General features: G+C 45.6%; 2 protein-coding genes across 3 annotated transcripts in view; one reads left to right on the top strand and one right to left on the bottom strand.

The window, feature by feature from the left end:
* Positions 1-942: 942 nt before the first annotated feature.
* LOC128509702 (atos homolog protein B) lies at positions 943-14,059 on the bottom strand. 2 transcript variants are annotated; one of them, XM_053481535.1, is made up of 11 exons: positions 13,608-14,059; positions 8,339-8,403; positions 6,385-6,569; positions 6,119-6,261; positions 4,817-5,791; positions 4,128-4,186; positions 3,881-3,971; positions 3,607-3,765; positions 3,350-3,418; positions 2,922-3,121; positions 943-2,792 (listed from the first exon to the last, which is right to left on the bottom strand). In XM_053481535.1, exons 5-11 carry the CDS (start codon positions 5,576-5,578, stop codon positions 2,639-2,641), a joined length of 1,494 nt encoding a protein of 497 aa, XP_053337510.1. In that variant the 5' UTR covers positions 5,579-5,791; positions 6,119-6,261; positions 6,385-6,569; positions 8,339-8,403; positions 13,608-14,059; the 3' UTR covers positions 943-2,638. The 2 variants fall into 2 exon arrangements, with proteins under 2 accessions (XP_053337510.1, XP_053337509.1); XM_053481534.1 differs by having other exon boundaries at positions 6,385-6,542.
* Positions 14,060-19,635: 5,576 nt separating this feature from the next.
* Positions 19,636-21,400, top strand: part of LOC128509559 (protein unc-13 homolog A) — a 91,501-nt gene continuing 89,736 nt past the window's right edge. Inside the window, exon 1 of the mRNA XM_053481335.1 lies at positions 19,636-19,808. Coding sequence (XP_053337310.1) covers positions 19,787-19,808 — 22 coding nt within the window. The 5' untranslated portion in view covers positions 19,636-19,786. The remainder of the gene's footprint in view (positions 19,809-21,400) is intronic.

Below are 21,400 nucleotides of genomic sequence, written 5' to 3'. Positions count from 1 at the left end.
TTCCGGTGCACGGATAAATAAAAAACAAAGAATATAAAACCCTCTTGAACTCGTTAAATCCAAGAGAAAAGCAGAAATCCTCCCTGTTACAGAGTTAAACACTCAGTGAAACACTGATGTCCTCCTTCACTGGTTTATTCACTGGTTTAGAATTATTTATGAATATATTATTTCTTAGGTTTTTTTTATTGTTTGGCCTGTTTCATAATTAATCAAAGTTTTTACACCCTAATCCTTTTTATTATACTCTTTCAATATTGTTATTTTTATTAATAAAAAGAAATCAAAGAAAATAAATAATTCCATTATTATAATTATCATTAAAACATCAAAAGGTCTAAATTGTGCAGTTTGATCATTTGGGATGCATCAAGTGACACAAAAGACTTTTAGAAAGAGTTGTCGATTTTACGCCACAAAAAAAGAAACAAATACTAATCATCAATAAGCTAATAGACTGCAGCTCAAACAGATAGGTAAGAGAGTTTTGTGCTTTATGGAGATGACGAGAGAAGAATGATAGAATAATAAATGGATAGAAGGAAAAAAGGATGATTATCAATAAAGAATGCAGTGACTAACAGTATAAATGAGAGGACAAACGTGGTGAGTGAAGGAGGGATTCGGTTGAATTGTCCTCCGGAGACACCTTCCTACAGAGGAGTTAGTTTATTTTCTTCAACAATGAAATAAAACGTAGGAAGAAAGACATGAGATTTAATTTAAAGGTTTAAAACAATATACATCTTTAAGTGATACGTGTGTGTGTGTGTGTGTGTGTGTGTATTACTCACTATTTACCCCATGATGACATCACAGACAGAGGCAGTTTTCACCCACAAGCCACAAACTTTATTTTCATCTTTAAAATATACATTATACATTATCTGATTTTTAAATACCCTACAACCTCCCTCCCTCCCTCCCTTCCCCCCATCCACACTTCAACTCCCCCAGAAGAAAAATAACACACAGCCCTGTAAGTGTGCAGCAGATTACACTCTGATTCCCCCCCCCCTCTCTGTTAGAAAGTTAAATTAAACACTACCACTTGGTTCCTGCAGGGGGCACAGACGCTACCACAACCTGGACTCTTTCTGACCACGAGGGCATCATTTCGGATCAAAAGGACAGGAGTTAAAACTAAAATGAAATGGTCTTGTAGAAAAACAATGAAAAGTTTGCTAGCTCTCGGATAGCGTGTGTGTACAGGTTTGTGTTGTCAATGTGATGGTGTAAAAGACGCTGCGGCGTGTGAGGAGAAGCATGATCAGAATACATGCAAAAAAATGATTGTACACAACAGTAAAGTGTGTGTGCTCTGAATCTCCCTCATCAGGGATTTACTCATGTTACTACAAGACAAATTTAATAAAGCTACTGAAACTTAATGGCCATTTCTGCTCTCTAAGCCACAATCAAGACGAATCAAAGCCCCCCCAAAAAATCCTAGCTTGCGTTTTTCCGTAGTGGAATTTTACTATTCAAAGCCCTTCGATTGCAGTACTAAATCCAGCCTGAAGGTGGCAGCACCTGCTGAAACAAAAAAACTAAAAACAACGTCAGAAGAATTTGTTCAGAGATTTTTACCTCCAAAAAACAATCAGTTATTAACCAGCCACCTCAGAACAAGTGTGTTAACCACCTGACAGTGTGCTGGCCGGCTAAATGACCCGTTATTGTCAGTTGTGGTACTTTAGGAGCTGAAAAGACTGGGGTACTAAACTGGTTTTCATCAGTCTTACTTGTGGTTTAATCTACTTAGCCAAAATGATTTAGCTCGTCTCCAGGCAGAATTCAAACAGCTGCCATGCTCGTGGTTAAAACTCTCGAAACTAACAAATAGCTATAGTGATAAATTTCCAGAAGCATCATCGCTAATCAAACTTACAGTGGTGACAGTCTTAACCCCGGCCTGTAGCGCCTACACTGGGGCTTTAATGAACAGGGCGTGTCTAACTCAGCTAGCTACATGACAGACGTGTGTGACATTTGGCGTGATTCTGTAATTACAGTGCCCTCGCTTCGATTTAAAGGCCTTTGTTATGCCGCGTTGTTTTCTTTCTCATGGCAGTACTAAAGCCAGCCTGCAGGTGGCAGTAGCATTCCTGCTCGAGTCCAGTGTTGTGGCGTCCTGCGCTCCCGATACAGTTTACTAATGCTAACACAGTTAGTCGTCCTCTCCGGTGTAAAGATCCCGAGTCCGTTTCCCCTCCGCATCACTTCCTGTTTCTCCATCGACATCCTTCTCTGAAGCTCCTCCCACTGGTAACCGAGTGGCGTTACGGATGACAACAGATCAGTCTATAGGCCACGTCCCATATTCACTTCAGTCTCTGCGCAGGACACTGCCTGCCCTCCGATCGGTCCGACCGCGCTAGCCCCCCCAGTCACGAGTGGGCGGGGCTTAGACAAGGCAAACACACCATGTCTAGGAGGAACGCTCCCTTCAGTCACAAGGCTACGTCAGCGGAGAGGCCGTCAGTCTGGTGTGTATAGTGTGTGAGTGCAAGTGTGTGTGTGTGTGCGCATATTCAAGATAAGCTGTTCTTAAAATCAGAAGGCAATATTTAAATTTCTTTTTTTTTTTCTACACATCGGTCCTGCAGTGTGTGTCGGGGGGGGGGGGGGCGCCGGGTCACACACGCGGGGAGTATTTGGGGTTTCTTGGCACCTCGGTGAAGGACTTGAGTTCGTAAGGGATTCCCGTGTCCACCTCGATGGACTTGCGGGAGAATAGCAGCCGGATATCGTTGTGCAAGTAGATCTTTCCAGATTTGGAGCTCTGGAATCTGAGAGAGAGAGAGAGAGACAGGGAGAGAGGGACAAAGAGAGATGAGGGTGAGTGTGGTTCGTCTTCAGGTTGAGGTTAAAGTCATCAGAACAAAAACACCAGCAGAAAGAGAGAACAAGTGTCAGACCTAAGGTGTATCAGGTAGCATAGAATCTTCTTCCTGTCGCGGGCGGTGCCATCAGACCCCGACCCTGACTCCGCCCCTTCCTCCACAGGCACCAGGAAAATGCGATGGCGCAGGAAGGTCATGTGATTGACAGGCATGTCCCCGAAGTTGTAGGTCACCAGGAACATCTTTACCACAGTCTTATTGGGGTTGAATAAGGTCTGAACACGACACACACACACACAAGAATTAACACTCAACTACTAGAAACACTGATAAAAGACACGGGGAGAGACCGACAATGAGACAGAGAGAGACAGAGAGACAGAGAGAGAGAAAAAGAGGCAGACAGAGACAGATAGATGGACAAAGCCAGAAAAAGTCAGAGAGAGGCAGTGAGACAGACAGACAGACTCACAGACACGTAGAGGGGACAGTGTGTGACTCACCACTTGAATGGTCCCTGCTTTGGGTACACTGTATCCTTTCTTTCCCAGCGGCTCCAGAGAAATCACACCCTGACACACACCAGACAGTGGATTAGTGCAGTGTAACACACACAGACGGACACGGGGACACAGACGGGACACGGGGACACAGACGGGACACGGGGACACAGACGGGACACGGGGACACAGACTGGACACGGGGACACAGACTGGACACGGGGACACAGACTGGACACGGGGACACAGACTGTGGTTACCAGGAAGGGCGAGGGCGCGCTGTGCTCAGACGTGTCGTAGTAGGTCACCTGTACAGGTAGAGTGGCGTGTTTGGGACAGTACGAGCCGCTCGCCCCGATCTCAGCCGTGAAGCCCTCGATTCGTCCTGACGGAGAGAAACGACCCTTCAGGATCGACTCCTGTAGAAACAGAGAGAGGGAGAGAGAGGGAAAGAGACATACACACACACACACTTGTAGTTTAAACTCTGTGTAACTATTTGTCATGAAGACAAGTTTTAGTTATTAGAAATACCTCAAAGTTTCCCAGGAGCGACCTGCTAACGGCTAACGACGAACAGGACGAGCGACTGGTGTCGGTGCGTCTGCCACTACGCAGTTGACGACTAAATACATATACACACACAATACATCACTTTACATGAGCTGCTTTTAACATGTGTGTGTGTGTGTGTGTGTGTGTGTGTGTGTGTGTGTGTGTGTGTGTGTGTGTGTGTGTGTGTGTGAGAGAGAGAGTGTGTGAGTGAGAGAGTGAAGCTCACGATTTGAGGCGAGAGCTGGTCTTTAGCCTCTGCGACGTTCGGGAACACTCAGCCGAGCTCTGGGGACATGAGACAGGAAGTTAGGCTAACACAGGGAGTAGCGTTAGAGTAAACAGGCTAACACAGGGAGTAGCGTTAGAGTAAACAGGCTAACACAGGGAGTAGCGTTAGAGTAAACAGGCTAACACAGGGAGTAGCGTTAGAGTAAACAGGCTAACACAGGGAGTAGCGTTAGAGTAAACAGGCTAACACAGGGAGTAGCGTTAGAGTAAACAGGCTAACACAGGGAGTAGCGTTAGAGTAAACAGGCTAACACAGGGAGTAGCGTTAGAGTAAACAGGCTAACACAGGGAGTAGCGTTAGAGTAAACAGGCTAACACAGGGAGTAGCGTTAGAGTAAACAGGCTAACACAGGGAGTAGCGTTAGAGTAAACAGGCTAACACAGGGAGTAGCGTTAGAGTAAACAGGCTAACACAGGGAGTAGCGTTAGAGTAAACAGGCTAACACAGGGAGTAGCGTTAGAGTAAACAGGCTAACACAGGGAGTAGCGTTAGAGTAAACAGGCTAACACAGGGAGTAGCGTTAGAGTAAACAGGCTAACACAGGATGTAGCGTTACAGTAAACAAACTAACACAGGGAGTAGCGTTACAGTAAACAGGCGGTATAGATGAGTGTGTGTGTGTTTACTTTGCCCTGCTCTCTGGCTGCGGGCAGGAGGTGTGTCCAGTAGGGGGCAGCCTTGGAGTCAGTGCTGCGCCCCAGCGCCACTCCGATCCCGGGTGTGAGCGCCAGACGGCAGCGCTTGGATGTTGAGGGTCCCTCGTCCTCCGAGCACGAGTCCCCGAGGTCACCGAACGACAGCAGCTTCTTCCTCTTTAGCTCGCCGCTCCTGTCTGACGCGCTCGACCCGTTGGAGCAGGAGGGGGGCGACGGTGGGTGGGGCTGTTTTTCCGAGGGAGGTGGAGTCTTTTCACGCTCCGCCCCCCACTCTGCAGCCTCGCCCGGGGTTAAGGGTGGACGCGAGGGCTGCGCCGGCTCCACGGGGTCAGCTGGGGGAACGTGAGGGTCCAGCATGGGTGGCGATTTCGGTGACAGCGGGGCAAAAGCATCTTTTGCAGGAAGGGGTGGTAGAAAAGGGGCGTGGCCTCTTCCACACAGCACCTCCCCTTCGAGTTCTTCATCGTCGTCCTCGTCCTCTTCGTCACCCTGGAGGAGGCGTTTGGGGGAGACGACGGGGTCTGAGACGTCCTCCTCGAAGGCGCGCTTGGTTCCCCCTTTAAACCCCCCTCTCTGGGAAAAGATGGACAGCTGATACACCTTCTGCAGCCGCAGCTCCTCCTGGTTTAAAGGTCTCAGCTGGGGGTCGAAGGTCACCTGGGGGTCGCTGGGCGGAGGCAGGTCCCCGGCGCGAGCCTCCTTACGGACCGGCTCCACGTGGAAATGACGCATGGTCACTTGTTTTCTTTTGTTTTCTTTTAAAAAACAGTCCTGTTTTAATTAATAGTTGTGTATATGTGTACAAATATACTATTTTCCTTTTTTTTATTATTTTTCTTTTAAGTTCTACAAAGTTCAGCGAAGTGAAACAGGAGAACCAGACGCTTTCAGATCCCAGAGGTCCGGTTTAGGATTAGTTTCCCATGATGCCCTGCAGCACAACACCTGAAAAACACGAGTGGAGACAGGAAGAGTCACACGGCGCTACGATACTTACATCACAACTCGTCATGTCTCCCAGAATGCCTTGGGTCACAGCACAAACCAAAAACAAACACGCCACACACTCTTCTCTCAGAGCGACGGGTGAGAATGAAGATCAGTGTGTTGTTTTTAAAAAAAATTAATTACATCATGGCTACATTCGAATTCGGTGTTAGAGCCGAAACCATGACATCATGGCAGTGAGAGCCGAGTTCACACCAAACCAATCAGTCAAAGGTAACTGGACCGCGTCTAGGTGTGTGTGTGTGTGTGTGTGTGGGTACTTACACACGCTCCAGCTCGCTCTTGACTGTGTCCATCCGTGTTGACCTTTGCCCCCTGACCCTGAGCCTATCCCCAGAGTTCGTCCATCTCCAACACTGCTCGTGGGACGCAACAACAGCATTCCTACTCAGGAAGAGAACAAAGGCCTGCACACACACACACACACACACACACACACACACACACACACACACACACACACACACAGAGAGTGTGTTTAGGAGTAGAAATGCTAATTAGCGTCACTAGTTAATTATCCGTTTACTCACCAAAGGGGCGGAGTGTCAGTGAAGCACCCAGGAGAAACAGGCGGGGTCTACCCTCAGGCTCCGCCCAGACGAGGCCAGTGGCCAATCACGGCCCAGCAGGGCTGCACACGACTCGCTCGGGGGCTGCATCCTAACCGCGGCATTCCAGACACACCGAGCTGTCAATCACAGGACCAGGGAGAGCTCTGAGTGGTGGGCAACAGGTTAGGACACGCCTACTTTTTTACTAACACACTCAATTTTCTTTGATACAGTATGACTTTGATGTGGAACACACTCTTGCACGGTGTTTATTATGTTCATTAAAGTGGTGCGAGGTGAGTGGCGGAGTGTGTGTGTGTGTGTACAGATATCTAGAGGAGACGGAGCCGAAGCCATGCCGGGTGCTCGTGCTAAAAAGTGAAGAGTGGACTCTGAACCCAAGACGGGTCAATTACAGCTGACAGACACACACACACACACACACACACACACACACACACACACACACACGACTCAGCACTGCCTTATTAATCTGATCCACAGTGGATCTCCAGCTAATCCACCTCAATGTTACAACCCCCACCAGAGGTCAAAGGTCAAAGGCTTAAAAAAATGTATTACTCTGGAAATACAGGTTGCGTCAGGTCATGTGACCTTCACTCAGAACACACTCTGGCGTCAGGACCTGCATGGAACACACACTAACACACACACATACACACAGCACTGCACAGGAAGTTAAGATGTTACCACAAACAATGGCGTGTGAACACACACACACACACACACACACACACACACACACACACACACACACACACACAGGGTGTCACCGAGGGCAGCGTCTCTGTGCTTATCTGCATGCAGCGCTGTACGTGGGTTTATCAGACGCAACACACACACACACACACACACTTCTGTCTCATGCGAGCTACACGCGTGCTCCAAGTTGCTCCTCGAGCTATGTAGTGGGCGGAGTCTTTCCTAGGGCGAAGTTTAATTTGAAAGCCAGAAGGTTATAATTTCAGATCCCAGCAGCCCCTTTTCCCACCACAGTGAGGCAGGTGCTGGTTCATGTCTGGTCCGAGCTGCTTCAGTAGAGAAGCTCCTAAACACCGGTTTTTCCATGAGCTAAAGAGTCACGCCATGATGTCATTGTGTACGTCTGTCTAACAAACAACAACAACAACATAGAAATGCTAGCAGCAAGCACAACAACAACAACACGACCTTCACCGTGGCTTTGCGAGCTGTTCTCCTGGACTTTATATTTACTAGAAAGCATCTGAGCTGTGCACTGCAGATTGAATCCATTTTTTATAGACGGCGGTTATAAAGTTTTAGCCGGTGTTGGTAACCCCGCCCCCAGCCCCTGATGTAAGCGGTTCTTTGCACACTCATAGAACCAGGCTTTCCTGTGTGAGGGCCGGAGCTTGGGCTGTCTGAAAACACAGAACTGGTCCGAACTCAGGGACAGGATCCAAACTAGTTCTGGAACCTAAACCATCTACAGCTCCTCCTAAAGCTCAATCACCATCATCATCGTCATCACCACTATCACCGTCATCATCACTATCACCGTCATCACCACTATCACCGTCATCACCACTATCACCGTCATCACCACTATCACCGTCATCACCACTATCACCGTCATCACCATCATCACCACAGTCATCGTCACCGTCATGACGTCTGAGGACTCTCACAGAACCCTAAGGAACCCCAGAGGAACCGCAGGGAGAACATATGGAACGCACACGGAGACGAGGAGTCCTCGTTGTCATGGAGACGCCGGGTTAGACGCTTGGTTACTGATGTACTGCATAGAGACCAGCGTGTGAGACGAGAACAACACACACTTTCTGAGCTGATCTGGAACGCTCTACAGCGAGACAGGTGTGTGTGTGTGTGTGTGTGTGTGTGTGTGTGTGTGTGTAAGCATTCATGGACATGATCACTCCTCACTTACCTTTGCTACACTCCTCCTGTCTCCTGTCCTTCCTCTCTCAGTCTTCTCCTCTCAGTCTGTCCGTCCTGCCGGTGAGTGAACGAGTGAGAAAGGGAAGGTGTGGGGGGGGGGCAGTAAGACAAGAGCACAGGAGTGAGATTAAAAGGCACAGGATGAGTGTGTTTATGCGCTCTCACACACATACACACACACACACACACACACACACACACACACACACACACACACACACACACACACACACACAAGGTCTCTCACTCTTTCTCCCGACACACATGTATATCTGTCTCTCTCTCTCACACACTTGATACCCAACAAAAAACTCTCCCATGCACACTTTGGCTTTCACACACACACACACACACTCAACTCTCTCTGTCAGAATCCAAATGTGGGCGGGGCTTCACTGATCCCAGACACAGGATTGGATGGTGGAACAGGGGGCCCTGGTGCTGTGGTGTCGGGTGAGTGGGACTAGAACACACAGTGTGTGTGTGTGTGAAAGAGAGAAAGACATACCATATCCAACAGTGCTGGATACCCAGCAACACACACACACACACACACACACACACACACACACACACACACAGTTGTGAAACTCTCCACTAGCATTTGACTCACAAGTGAAAAGTGTGTGTGTTTTTTTTTTGAAAGAGGAACTTTACAGCTGAGCAGATACGTCACGAGAGTTACCAACACGGAATGCCTCTGTGTGTGTGTGTGTGTGTGTGTGTGTGTGTGTGTGTGTGTGTGTGTGTGTGTGTAAGAGAGAGAGAGAGAGAGAGAGAGAGAGATAGAGTGAGTGGTAAGACAACCTAGGCAGTAAAAGAGAAATTCTATCACACACACACACACACACACACACACAGACACACACACACACACACTTCCCCTTTAAGAGTTTGCACTCTGCGCCCATATAAGGTGAGGAAGGGGGCGTGGCTAAATACACAGACCAGACCCCATTAGGCCTGGAGAAATCTGACTCAGACACATACACACACAAATACACAACTAGTGACTGGTGTGTGTGTGTGTGTGTGTGTGTGTGTGTGTGTGTGTGTGTGTGTGTGTGTGAGGATGATGTACACTGAGGGTCATAGAGCAGCAATCACATTTAACTAGAGAGAGACAGACAGAAAGAGAGACTGTGTGTGTGTGTGTGTGTGTGTGTGTGTGTGTGTGTGTGTGTGTGTTGTCAGTGCTACAGGGGGATGAGCAGAACATTCCAGAAGTCTGTGTACATTATTTAAAGTAGGGAGCTGTCCTTATTTAAATCCCCCTCTCCCTCTCTCCTTCATTGCACACATCTCTCCTCCGTTCCTTTGTCCTCTTTGTCCCTTCCTCAATCTGTCCATCTCTCGCCATTCCTCGTACATGAACAACTTTTGACATTGTCACGAGAGAGAGAGAGAGAGAGAGAGAGAGAGAGTCAGGAAGTGGTGCTGACATGGTAACTGTGTGTTTTCATCAGTCAACCAAACAACATCTGTGTGTGTGTGTGTGTGTGTGTGTGTGTGTGTGTGTGTGTGTGTGTGTGCGTGCGTGCGTGCGTGTCTGATTATTGTGCATCTATACAAAACGTCCCTGTGGAGTCTCGTTTGACAGTTTCAATGCTAAAAATACACGTACACGTACACACACACACACTTCCTGAAGGCGTTTTAAAGTCCTGTGAGTGTGTGCACCAACACATGACGGTTTGAGGGGGGATGCGAGTGTGTTGCTGCAAGAAATCAACAGAGAGAGAGAGAGACAGAGGGAGAGATATGAGAATGGACAGAGGTGAGAGGACACCGGGGGTCAGTGGGGGCCTGAGATTGAGGGACTTGTGGAAAAACTGATGTCATTTCTGAAACATTCACCGAGTCGTTCACTTGCAGCTTGTTATCTTTACTGCGACATTTCTGCTCCTGTCCAAGTCGGGAATTAAACACTCGGGTGTGATGAAGCTCCGTGACCCTTATCCACAGGGGGTAGTTGATTGTTTTCCCTCGAACAGCACGCCCCCTAGTGGTTCATTCCTCTCACAACATCTGATCTGTGTAAAGTGTAGCGTTCCTGCTGTAGCATGTCTGCGTAACACATTAATTACTTCCTGTTCCTCTGGCCAATCAGCATCCAGCATCCACCATACTGCAAGTACGTCACTGTCTGTGACGGCTAATTATGTAAAAAGCTAGCTAGCCTTTATAGCTACGAGGTTTGTGTTCGCTTACTGACCAGCTAACACGCTTAGTTCAGACATGCTGTGGTTTCGTTTACACACTTCAGAAATCTACAGGAAAGTGTGTGTGAGGAAATACCTTAATCTCTTTCTTAGCATGTAGCGCATCCAAGCCCGTCTGAGACACCTCGGCACATTACCGCTAACAGCGCGTTAGTTAGCGACTGTTCGAAAGCGTGCGTGTTCGGTCTTGCTAAAGTGAACGAGACCTAATCCCGTCAAGTCCTCACCTTACACCTGGGAGCTGGTGACAAGGGGACGTTAGATCACTTTCTCAGCTTGGCTAATGCTCTCTGTTACAGCGTCCTGAAGAAAGCAGTCTGCGGTGCGGCGTGAAGCCCTTCGTTAGCGTAGCGCTCATCCCGGACACTCTTACAGAGGAATTTTGTGGTCAGACTTTCAGCTGATAGACCTGTGTTTAGCATTTCACACCCCCATGACTATTAGCATTGCCTAGGAGTTACATCATGACACTCAATACTCCTGTTATAAAACCACTGCAGACGCTCAGCACTGGCCTGAGATCAGTTCCTCATGGTTTACACGGGGGATTTGAAGGTGGACAGGTCTGAGATCAGTTCCTGGTTTGTTATGAGTAGTGGATTAAAAGACCCGAGAGCGGTTTTTCTCAACAAAATCTAAGAACTGATCCCAGGTCAGTAATGAGCTGCGCTGCAGTTCTGAGTACACTGTAGCTGTTCTGTTCCATCTCTGACCCAGGAACAGTCGGGAGATGATCCAGGGTCAGATCATTACCCTGTGCCCATCAGGGAACAGACTGTAAACCAAACTCTTAGTAAAACAAAATGTTAACTAATCCCAGGTCAGGGCCAATTAGTTATTTAGGTTCTATATACACATTACTATCTATAAATTACAGTTCTATATAAAATCTGATCTAGGATCAGTTTACACTGGCCCAGTCTGGAGGAAACCTTAAATGGCAAGAACGTGAACTGTTCTGGGATCAGCTCCAGGTGGTGACCCAGCATTTTTGACCCAGCTATTTGAGGAGACAGCGACGTTGTTGAGTGTATAGACACACACACACACACACACACACACACACACACACACACGCAGGTCAGCTAAAGACCTACAAAGGCATGTGTGTACGAGAGAGAGAGAGAGAGAGAGGGAGAGAGCTTGACAGCGACTTAGAGGACGAGTGCAGAGGAGCGAAGCGGCACAATCACACACCAGATCCGGTCTGTCAGGACAGAGATAAGAAGAACAAGAAGACGAGAGAGAGAGAGAGAGAGAGAGAGAGAGAGAGAGAGCATGAAGAGGACAGACGCCCAGCCCGGGCGTGTTTAGGGTCAAATATCACATATATATTACACAGAAATGCTTGCTTATGGAAAAGTCTAGAGACGACCACTAGACTAGGAACAGGTGATGCCGTAATGACCACAAGGGTATGAGTTCAAATCTCACGATCACAAAATCCTACATTTTAAAATCCTCAGAGACACCTTCACCCAGGAGCGATGTTGCTGTATTGATCACTTATACCACAGGTGTTTAGGTGTTTTTGTAATTACAAGGTTGTGAGTTCAAATCCCGCCTGCTTAAACTAAATGACCCACACTTAACCTGGATATATAACAAACAAACAAAAAAAACATTCCAGACATAAATGATTTTTGTTTCTCTCTCTCTCTCACACACACACACACACACAATATGTAAATAAAGCTGTAGTAGCTGCAGTAGTGAAGGGGACGCACTGGGAGAGCCTTCAGGTTGGTCTGGGAGGCATGTGACATCACACTGACTGAGGTCTAACCTGTTTAGAATTTGTATAAACATGTACCGACGAGTTCCCGTCCCGGTGTCATCTCCCTGATATTTCTAATCCCGTCCTGATTCCCGTGGAGCTGCTGCTCTCTGTGTACAGTCCGGATGTTGTACCCTGTAGTGTAAAGCTGTAACATGTACACACCCGGGTCATCACCCTCCTGTTATTATTCCTCCTAATGGTTTTAAAAAGCAATCCCTACACACGCTCCCCGATCCGCTCGCTCCAGGGCTCGCCTGGCAACCACCACCCCCCCACCCGTCTGTCTCACACCCCTCTCTTTATCAGGCAGTGGTTATACAGGTTGTGACGCCGCCGCAACGTTCAGCATCACATCCCCAAGCACGACCTGCACCCCACACCCCCCTCCACCTCCACCTCCTCCACAGACGGCTTTAAAACCCCGGCACGGTTCGGTCCCGACTCGATAATGAGCCCCGTGTGGTTCAGAGAGGCCACTGTGCATTCTTAATGACCCCCTGACTCGCTCCCCAACCTGTCTCTGTGTGTGTGTGTGTGTGTGTGAGTGCACACACCATTCAGCATGCGCTTTCAGTGTAAAAAAAGAAAAGAAAAACCCAAACCCTCCGGGTGGCTGTGGTGCCTTCTCTATCATTCTCTGCTCATCTCATTGTCTCTCTGTCTGTCTGTCTGCATGTGTGTGTGTCGCTTCTTCTCCTTCCCTCTCTCTCTCTCATTCTCCCACTCTCTCTTTTAATTTCCTGCATGCACAATTAAGACGCAGGTGAAATTGCTAACAGTCTATTATTTTTGCACAAATCTCTAGAACAGAAACTCTTTTATTAAAGTCCACGAGGGGCCTCTCTCTCCCTCTTTCTCTCTCCCTTTCTCTCTCTCTCCCTCTCTCTGTACAAAGAAAGAGCAAAAGCACAGAAATACAATAGGGAATGAGATGGAAAGCATGAAAATGGACAATGCACACACACACACACACACGCAGGCCTTCAGGTTGACCAAAATGCATACAAAAGCATGCACACACACACACACACACACACCAAGGTCTCATTAAAGAATAACAAAAAACACATCCTGTACAGATCAGGAGAGGAATGAAAAGCCTAGATGGGCGTGCACACACACACACACACACAGAGTGAATATGTCACTCAGATATACACCTAATCCCAATCTGACTTCTTGAAGAATGTGTGTGTGTGTGTGTGTGTGTGTGTGTGTAGTTGTTGTAGTGGTAGATAAGAGCTTGTGTTACTCACCTCGGGGTAAGAGTGTGAAGAAACAGATGATCAGGGCAAAGGGAAGTCGCTTACAGAGCAGCCAGTGTGTGTGTGTGTATGTATGTGTGTGTGTGTGTGTGTGTGTGCAGGAAGAAAATAGTTGCTCTCTCTCCTTGTATTTTTAGTAACAGCAGATCAGCTCCTCTCTCCAGCCCAGCGCTAACAGATCCCTAACAGATCCTCAGTGGGTCCCCCAGCATGTCCTCGTGTCCTCATGTCCCCGTGTCCTCATGTCCTGCTCTAACACTCCTCCTCCATGGCACCAGCTGTGTGTTTCGTTTTAATCCACGTCTTCCTCAACCCGAGGCCTGCTATCTCTCTATCTCTCTCTCTCTCTCTGTGTGTCTCTCTCTTTCTCTCCGTGTGTGTGTGTGTGTGTGTGTGCGCGCGCTCCGTCTTATTTTCCCCAGCAGCCGTCGCCCCTAAACCCGAGTCTGTCCCTTTAAAACGCACCACTTCCGCGTTCAGCTGCAAGACGAGCCCGAGGGCGGGGCCAGAGAAACAGCTGAAGCGCTCTCCCTCACGCGATTGGTCGAACGTCACACAGGCGCAGCCAATCACCTGCGGCGACCGCTGGCGTCATTTACATATGCTAATATATTCCCGCGTCGTCGCGGCGGATTGGCTGGGAAGTGGGGTGACGTAAGGCGTAGCCACGTGCAGGGGAAGGGGAACGGAAAAGTGAACAGGAACTCTGAGGAATGTTCATAAACACTGCGCTGTATTTCATCTTAAACACACACACACACACACACACCCGTGGGGGGGTCATCACACACACACACACACACACACACAGGCTCTGACACGATCACATCAAGCCGGATCAGTCAGTTAAACACATCGAAGTAACACACCAACACTCTGCACAGGTGTACACGTCCCTTCCAAAAGTATTGGCACCCCCTGTCTGTGATCACTAACTGTACACAAATGTAGAGCTTTATCAAGCTTTTTAAAAGCTATAAACACACTTGAGAGATTTCACACGCGCTCAAATGTACCGTGCTCCATTAATCTAAAAACATTATTCAAATGTACACTTAGGGGGTTTTATTAACACTATGATGTCATGGTGTGTGGAGGGCCTGCTTGTTTTTCTAAGGATTATTTATGGGTTTTTTTAAGATTTCAGGGCTTTCGGGAACTTTAACATCCTCAAAAAGTCAAGAAAAGTTTGGAATCAGCTGCCATTAAAACCCCTGGGGATTTACACACACACACACACACACACACACACACCACCAGACCAGGCCTCAGTGATCGGGAGACACTGGGGAGACAAAACTGCAAAGGGACTTTTACCATCTCAAACAGTTTAGCCGTGATGATGACTTAAAGTAATGATGAAAAGTGGCTAATAATTAGGGCCCAATGGTGCGCCGGAGCCTCTTGTTTAGCTAAGGATTATATTTAGGGCCCAAGCACTAGGAAGTGTAGCTAGGAAGCTAGGAAGAGATATATTCTTCCTAGGGAATTTATATGACCGCCACAAATCCAGGCCTACTTAATCTAAAGACACTAAAGAGGGATTAGCCCTGACGATGACTCAAACTTGTGCCGAAAAGTGGTTAATTACTTTCTGTGGGACATCATATTGAGTGACATCACGTTCAGAGACAAGTTCAGTGACATCACATTGAGTGACATCATAGTGTGATTCTTATATTCTACCATCTGCAACTTATTCTACACATCCAAAATGTTAACACTCACGCACACACACACACACACACACACACGTACATTATGCACATACACACACACACACTAATAACCATCACAAGTTAACACACAGACTCACACATGGGGGTCACCTCACTTACCTCCCATGGCGCAGGGTGGCGATGGCGCAGGATGCTTGGGCCCGCTCATCGATTTGCAACTATTCTATTATAATAATAAAAAAATTGTATAAATATATTAGATATTATACTGAGTGACATCACATTGAGTGACATGATAGTATGATGCTTTTTTTCCACCATCCAGGGATTTTCGGCTTTTCTTAACATAAAATTCCCCATATTCTAAAATGATGCCATAATGCTATTGCTATGTCCCTTTTAAATGCATGTGCCCACTATCTCTCTGGTGCGCCCAGGCAGCGAAGGTGCAGGTGTTTGGGCCTGATCATTGTTGCTTGTAAGTACACTGTATAGATTTTTTTTAATTCCTTATCTTCTGGGAATCACAGACAGAATCTGACATTATTTACAGTCGGACTTATTTTTTATTACTTGATATTTGGATTGAACTTATTAAGTCACCCTTAAATAAAATAAATAGAATAATAATAAGATAAGATAAGATAAAACCTTATTAATTTCCCAAAGGAAATTCATGTTTGTGCCAGAGACTGTTCCAGGAGCAAAGAGAGTAAACAAATATACAGGCAATGAAATTAAGTAATAAATAAGGTAAAAATAATATATCCACAAACTAGATATAAAGTAAATAAAAATTAAAACATGAAATGCAGCAACTGGTAGCAATAAAAACATCAGAAACCAGATTCTGATTTAGAATCGTACACAGCAACAGTGAAGAGTACTATTGCGTATGACATCGCTAAACGCTATTGCAGGTGATATTAGGAAATGATGGTAATCATGTGGCTTATGATATCGCTAAAGGATGTTGCACATAATATTGCTAATCAATATTGCACATGATATCGCTAAATGATGTTGCTAATTGATGTTGTACATGATAACGCTAATCGCTGTTGCACACCATATCGTCAATCAATGTCGTACATGATATCACTAAATGATGTTGCACATGATATTATTATTATTATTATTATTATTATTATAATTAACAGTAATAATGATAATATAGTTGCAAGCAACGATGAGTGGGCCCAAGCACCTGTGCCATCACCATCACTGAACAACCTGTTCTGGACGCTGATGTCACTAAAGACGGAGTGGGAGATTTATTTATCTTCCACTGTTAATGCCACTTACACTTTAGCAGTAAAACATGTAACTCGAATTATAAATGTATTAAAAAAGACTCAGCAGTCGGTTGGTCTGGATGAAGTAAGCTGGAGTTTATTGCAGCAGGAAAGCTAAAGGAGTCAAGAACAGGCAAAGAGCAGTTTCTTGCCCAAGTGGTAACCTTTGGGGTTTTATTTTTTCTTACTTCCTTTTACCCAATTTGGTTTGATTTCCGTTGGCCAAGTTCGGTGCCCATTATCTTCTATCTTATTTTGGAGAATTTCCCCATTATAATGGAGTTGTCTCTGTGAGTGGGTCTGCAGTGACCCAGACCGTTTCCACTGTTTCTCTGGTCTGGGTTGAGCCTCAGTCTCCTGAGTCCAATAGAGTGAGAGTATCTCTGTTTATGTGCCTCACAGCGAATTCCCCAATGGTGCGGCTCTCGCTCAGAGACGTCAGGCCTCTCCATCCACCTCTTCATCCAGCCGGTGATGTCATGTTTGCACTGGACTCTTATCGGTCTGATGCTTCACACATGCTCCATACATACCACATAATATCTGATGTGTCTTCTATATATGTCTTACTTTATTATTACTTCATTTTTATAACTTCTTTTTGATATTAGCTGATATTTTCCCAGTGTCACTTGTGCTCCAGGCCGTACGTTCTGTATTTATGAAGTGAATTAAACCTCACCAGTCATGAGTTTGTTGTGGTTTAACCCACCTGATGAGAGATAATGAGCGCGGCTCGTCCCACTGATACCAAACCTCATTCATGCTGCTCGTGTTTCCCCTCCGCAGCCACACTATGGCTTCAGCGTGGCCTCTCTCCTGAAGCAGCTCATTACCAAAGTCCACATTACGTCTGTGCGTTTCTTATCTCGGTCAAGCCCACCGTTCTTCCTGCAGTCTAAGTGATGCGCTCACACACTAATACACCAGAGAACACCCCCTCTTCTCTGGACTCTCTATGTCTCACAGTTCGTCCCTTATGAGTTTTTAAAGTTTTAGTAAACCATATTGTGTGTGTATGAGTGTGTAGTATGTTTGTGTGTATAGTGTGTGTGCATTTAATAGTCCTGATGTCATAAATGTGAATTTTTTCAAACGACAGACAGAGTGGATGTTGTTCAGATCAGTGAGGTCTACTAGTGTAGAGAGTTTGACATGTATATGTGCAGCATGTGTATGTGCCACGCCCAGTCGTCATGTCGTCATCGTGATGATGTAAACTTCAAAGCACTTTTGTAAGTCGCTCTTGATAAGAGCATCTGCCAAATGCCTAAATGTAAATGTAAATGTCGTAGTGCTTGGGCCCTAAATAATAATCAGCCTGGTGAGTCAAACTATAAGTTAAGGATTGAACATAAATCCAGTTAAGGATTAGTCACACTGATTTCACACGTCTTAAGGTTAAATCTGTTGGGAAAACTATTATTTTTGTTCTAGAAAGCAATGCTTGAAATTGAACCAGAATTTGGCCAGTAGAGTTCTAATCCTGCGTGCTGTATCTACATCCGCCCACCAGATGGCGCACAAGCACTGTAAAACTTACCAGTGGTCTGATTTACAACTAATAAGGTTTTCATTCTTTAATTAAGGTTTTAATTGATATAATTTCCACAACAGCTTGTTTTTAAGTCTTGAAATAGCTATAACAAATTTGGAACAATAGGATTTTGTATCATCCAGGGTAATAAATAAAGCAACAGCATGGTGTATAATACAGCATTATAAATTAGTATGTATAGTAAGCATGAATAAATAATTATACAGTATGAATATTTTATACTCCATGTTTCACTCATACTGCTGCTGTCATACCTACATGTCACATCTTTACCTCCATCCACCCCTTTTATTTTTTATCTATTCCACATAATTTATACATTTGAAACATTGGGAAATCTATCTACCTTTCTAGCTTTTTATTCTATCTTATCTTTCCTTTTTTGGGTCGCAGACAGTCATATAAGTACGTATGTACAACACAATGTAATTATGTAATCATTGTTTAGTATCATGTAACCGCTAAAAAAGGTAGAAAACTGTGAGCCTTCAGCAGGAATTGCACGTGCATATGTCATAAGTTTTTTACCTTTGTATTTTATTTTATTGTAACTCTATACCTGGGTGGCACGGTGGCGTAGTGGTTAGCACTGTGGCCTCACACCTTCAGGGTTCGGGTTTGATTCCCGCTCGGGGTCTGTGTGTGTTGAGTTTGCATGTTCTCCCCGTGTGCTTGGTGGGTTTCCTCTGGGTAATTTGGTTTCCTCCCACAGTCCAAACACATGCAGATTAAGTAAATTGGCGGTCTCAAATTTCTCATAGTGTGTGAATGAACATGTGTGAACCCTGTTATGGGTTGGAACCCTGTGCAGTGTGTACCCCGCCTCATGCCATAAGGGGCTCCAGGCCCCCAGAAACCCTGTACAAAAGCGGACACCACCTGGATAAAGCGGTATAGATGATGAGTGAGTGAGTGAGTGTGTGTGTGTGTCTCTATATTTTGGACATCTTCCATATTTCATTTGTAGGTCACAGACAGTGGTATAAGACTGCATGTCATACTGTGTATGGTTGTTTACGTGGACAAATAAAAGTTAAATAAAGTAAATTAACGTTTATGATGTGAATTAATTCATTACATGTAATACCTTAGTTATTATACTAATTCTTATTTATTATTTAGTTTTTGGTAATAAATAAATAAATATTAATTATCTAGGCAGTGCATATAGATTGTAAACAAGCAACACGAATGAATTATTTAATAAACTTTTAATATAAAGAACTTAATGTATAAAGCAGAAAACTGTCAGGCTCGAGCGAGGTTTGCGCGTGCAGGTGTCCGCGCGCATTCACCTGTGCGCATGAAAGTTTCCGATTGGGCCAGTGACCGCTCCGTCCCGCCCCCTGACCCAGAGCGCAGCAGGTGATTGGCTGTTGCCGCTGTCAGTTCCTCCTCCTCACTGAGTGAGTGAGAGTGAGCGAGAGAGAGAGAGAGAGAGCGCGCGCGGCTCCGCTCCGGCTCTGCGCTTCATCATCACCTGAGAGCGGGACAGAGCTCTCCTCACACACACACACACACACACTCCAACACACACACACTCTCTAACACACACATGTCCGGATTACGCCTCACACTCCGGGGAAAGTTAGTGAAGTTTCCGAGTGAAGTGGCGGATTTAAAATCTCAGCCTGCGGAATGTCACTGCTCTGCGTCCGAGGTGAGTGAGTCTCGGAGTCGGCTCGTGAGTCGACTCCAAACGCGTATAAAGTTTTATTTTATTAAATATGAAGGAAAATTCACACTCAGATTTGTGAAAAATGAAAAATATTTTCCTGTCCTTACTCCACTCCATCACGTTGGCGTCAGATAGCCAGGCTAGGCTATGCTAATGGGATTAAACAGTCTCACGCGCGACGTAACGTTCAGGTGTCAGAGGTGCGCTCGAGTGATTCATTTAACGAGTCGGTTCGTTTCCGTCACTGCAATCTATTGCGAGTCAAAGAATCGAATTGTTCGGATCCTTTCTTAAACGATTCTTTTATCCATTGCATCTTACTATAAATGCTCTGTAGGTGAATACTGTGATAGTTTATTATCTTATTAAAGTCTCATAAATGTACGCCCCACCTTTGTGGTTATTAAATGGTAAAAACTAATTATTTTTTTTAATTAATGAAGGAAATGTGTGTTATGTAATGACTTGTCTCTCATACAGACGCTCTAATTTTTTCTGTACAGTATGAGACAGGTTTATTCCCCTGAGCACAATCACAGTAATTTAGTTCAGATTAAACGTGCACGGCAAAGATAGACAGGACGGATAGATGTGTGTGTGTGTGTGTGTGTGTGTGTGTGTTGGATTTACAGGTAAGTTAATGAATAATGAGTCAAGATCAGAAAACTAATCAGTGCTGCGAGACGGTTCATTCATTGTTGTTTAGGAGAAGCTTTTTTTACCCTGGATTTTATTAAACGATTCCTTCATCTTATACAGATCTTTATAAATGCTCTGTAGGTCAGGATCGAGTCCTTTTTGTTAGTTAATAATTCTCTACACAATCCATGTGGTTATTTAGTTGTGATGATGAAACACTATTATTTTAATTTAAAAAATGAAATGCATGTTATGTAATGACTGTCAGAGTTACATGTCTCTCATACAGGTGCTCTCATTTCTCCTCTCATTTTTGCATACAGTATGAGACAGATTTATTCCCTTGGGCACAATCACAGTAATTTAGTTCAGATTAAACCAGCATGTGGATGTATAGCTGTGCGTGTTAGATCTCGATGTGAGTTAATGCAGTACATGAATCAAAAATCAGTCAAGACGAGGAAACTAATCAGTTTCGTGACACAATTCATTCACAAGGAGAATTTGTCCTGGAGGCTGTCCCAGGAGGACTGTGTGTGGGTGTGGGAACGATAACGTCCTGGATGGACAGTCCATCACGAGCCCCTCAGGGTAATTTACCTCCTCAGGGTTACTGTATTCTCCCCTTAATAGCTAAACACTAGCATGACTTCTTAACAGATAGCTGTTTTATCTAATACATTGCCACCTAGTGTACGGAGGACCTGCCTGCAGGCGTGCCTGTATGTCACCAGAGTCGCGACATGTGTGTGTGTGTGTGTGCTCTGCTTGTTTTTCTCATTCAGGCCTGTGATGTGGAACAGACGCTATATCGCCACTCCCTTATTCACATCTCAGGGAATAAAGAGAACGACTATTTCGAGAACGACACACACACACACACACACACACACAAAAAAGAGAACAATACCGCCGTGCGCTGCTTATTATTCTGT

The sequence above is a fragment of the Clarias gariepinus genome, chromosome 21 (assembly GCF_024256425.1).
Source record: "Clarias gariepinus isolate MV-2021 ecotype Netherlands chromosome 21, CGAR_prim_01v2, whole genome shotgun sequence".
In the NCBI taxonomy this organism is placed as follows: Eukaryota; Metazoa; Chordata; class Actinopteri; order Siluriformes; family Clariidae; genus Clarias; species Clarias gariepinus.
The sequence above is the reverse complement of the archived record's forward strand: the minus strand, read 5'-3'. Positions and strand labels throughout refer to the sequence as shown.